The sequence below is a fragment of the Protopterus annectens genome, chromosome 9.part0 (assembly GCF_019279795.1).
Source record: "Protopterus annectens isolate FY-2018-M chromosome 9.part0, PAN1.0, whole genome shotgun sequence".
NCBI lineage: Eukaryota > Metazoa > Chordata > Ceratodontiformes > Protopteridae > Protopterus > Protopterus annectens.
This window is the reverse complement of record NC_056743.1, coordinates 350,731,613-350,734,484: the sequence shown is the minus strand read 5'-3', so window position 1 is coordinate 350,734,484 and position 2,872 is coordinate 350,731,613. Positions and strand designations below refer to the sequence as shown.

The window sequence follows — 2,872 nt, the reverse complement described above, 5'->3', positions numbered from 1 at the left end:
GTACAGTTACCCCACCATCCTTCCTAGTAGTATGATCTAATCTAAGTATGTGATACCCTGTGGTATTACCTCATTGTTACAGTACAGCTACCCTACCACCCTTCATAGTAGTACAATCTAATCTAAGTATGTCATACGCTGGTGGTATTACCTCATTTTTACAGTGGAACTACCCCACCACCCTTCCTACTAGTACGATCTAATCTAAGTATGTTGTACCCCAGTGGTATTACCTCATTGTTAGAGTACAGCTACCCCACCATCCTTCCTAGTAGTACAATCTAATCTAAGTATGTCGTACCCTGGTGTTATTACCTCATTGTTACAGTACAGCTACCCCACCACCCTTCCTAGTAGTACGGTCTAATCTTAGTATGTCATACCCTGGTGGCATTACCTCATTGTTACAGTACAGCTACCCCACCACCCTTCCTAGTAGTACAACCTAATCAATGTATGTCGTACCCTGGTGATATTACCTCATTGTTACAGTACAGCTACCCCTTTACCCTTCCTAGTAGTGCGATCTAATCTCAGTATGTGGTACCTGGGGTTATTACCTCATTTTTACAGTACAGCTACCCACCACCCTTCCTAGTAGTCTGATCTAATCTAAGTATGTCTTACCCTGGTGGTATTACCTCATTGTTACAGTACATCTACCCCATCACCCTTCCTAGTAGTACTATCTAATCTAAGTATGTCATACCCTGGGGGTATTACCTCATTGTTACAGTACAGCTACCCCACCACCGTTCCTAGTAGTACGATCTAATCTAGGTATGTCTTACCCTTGTGGTATTACCCCATTGTTACAGTACAGCTACCCCACCACCCTTCCTAGTAGTACGATTTAATCTAAGTATGTCTTACCCTGGTGGTATTACCTCATTGTTACAGTACAGTTACCCCACCATCCTTCCTAGTAGTATGATCTAATCTAAGTATGTGATACCCTGGTGGTATTACCTCATTGTTACAATACAGCTACCCACCACCCTTCCTAGTAGTACAATCTAATCTAAGTATGTCATACCCTGGTTGTATTACCTCATTGTTACAGTACACCTACCCCATTACCCTTCCTCATAGTATGATCTAATGTAAGTATGTTCTACCCTGGTGGTATTACCTCATTGTTACAGTACAGCTACCCCACCACCCTTTCTAGTAGTATGATCTAATCTAAGTATGTCATTCCCTGGGGGTATTACCTCATTGTCTTTAGTTATCAGTTTTAGCCCAGTCTCTGTAAGACATAATACATTGGGGGAGTAATCTGCTAAGAAGGCATGCAGATTATGGACCTTATTGTTTATGCTTCTGATATTTACTTGGAAGGTCAGGAGAGAATTAGGGGGCCTATTATCCAGTGTTATGTTAGAAGGAATATTAGTTGGGAACTGGAATCAGCAGGTGGGGATGGGCCTGGGTTTGGTGGATGTCTCCCTCCATTGTCAGGCTGTAATGTAGAATAACTATGAGTTTCATAATTGTGTTTATAAATGTTTGGTAATGTTTAGTTTTGGGGCTGATATACCTGGGTCTAATCAGTTGGTACTTTTTAGGAATGGTGGGGTCAGCTATGTGGGGAATCATGAAGTGGTCAGTATTGTTTGATGTTGATGTAGTGACAGTTTGGGATTTTGGGTAGTGGACACCTAGGTAGGGCTGATTTTCGTAGGTGCTGAGGAGATTTGGAATGAGTAACAGAGGTAACAGTGAAAATAGTAGTGGAATGAGTAACAGAGGTAACAGTGAAAATAGTAGTGGAATGAGTAACAGAGGTAACAGTGAAAATAGTAGTGGAATGAGTAACAGAGGTAACAGTGAAAATAGTAGTGGAATGAGTAACAGAGGTAACAGTGAAAATAGTAGTGGAATGAGTAACAGAGGTAACAGTGAAAATAGTAGTGGAATGAGTAACAGTGAAAATAGTAGTGGAATGAGTTACAGAGGTAACAGTGAAAATAGTAGTGGAATGAGTAACAGAGTTAACAGTGAAAATAGTAGTGGAATGAGTAACAGAGGTAACAGTGAAAATAGTAGTGGAATGAGTAACGGAGGTAACAGTGAAAATAGTAGTGGAATGAGTAACAGAGGTAACAGTGAAAATAGTGTAATGAGTAACAGAGGTAACAGTGAAAATAGTAGTGGAATGAGTAACAGAGGTAACAGTGAAAATAGTAGTGGAATGAGTAACAAAGGTAACAGTGAAAATAGTAGTGGAATGAGTAACAGTGAAAATAGTAGTGGAATGAGTAACAGAGGTAACAGTGAAAATAGTAGTGGACTGAGTAACAGAGGTAACAGTGAAAATAGTAGTGGAATGAGTAACAGAGGTAACAGTGAAAATAGCAGTGGAATGAGTAACAGAGGTAACAGTGAAAATAGTAGTGGAATGAGTAACAGAGGTAACAGTGAAAACAGTAGCAGCATTTTAAGGGGTAACATAGTGCCTGGCTGGGGCATTACATTGGAACTGTATTTGGAGCAGGGGTAAATTAACAAGACTAGGAAGATTAGTGGTAGGTAGGGGGGGTGGTTTGATCTAGGAGGTTATCTCTGATAGGTTATAGTGGAGGGGGTGTTTGCTTTTAGAGCTTTAGGAGGCAGAGTGGGGTGCAGAGCAAGCCCGAGCACAGTGAGGGTGAGCGGAGTGGGGCGAAAACAAACCACAAGGTACCTGATTTCTGTGCATGCAAAGTAAGTAATTATAAAATGTTATATTGTATTTATCTAGGTTTATACTGTAGATTGATAGTACACACTTGGGATGGTAAATATTATATTCGCCACTAGTATCTCTTTAACTAGCGACCAAATAATTAGCTAAAAACAACACTAAGAAATTCCTGAGGTCTAATGGCTT

At 40.4% G+C, this 2,872-nt stretch overlaps 1 protein-coding gene across 1 annotated transcript; it reads left to right on the top strand.

The window, feature by feature from the left end:
• The first annotated feature begins 1,702 nt into the window (after positions 1-1,702).
• On the top strand, positions 1,703-2,503 carry LOC122810524 (sericin-2-like). Its single transcript, XM_044082106.1, has one exon. It carries the CDS (start codon positions 1,703-1,705, stop codon positions 2,501-2,503), a length of 801 nt encoding a protein of 266 aa, XP_043938041.1.
• The last annotated feature ends 369 nt before the right edge of the window (positions 2,504-2,872 follow it).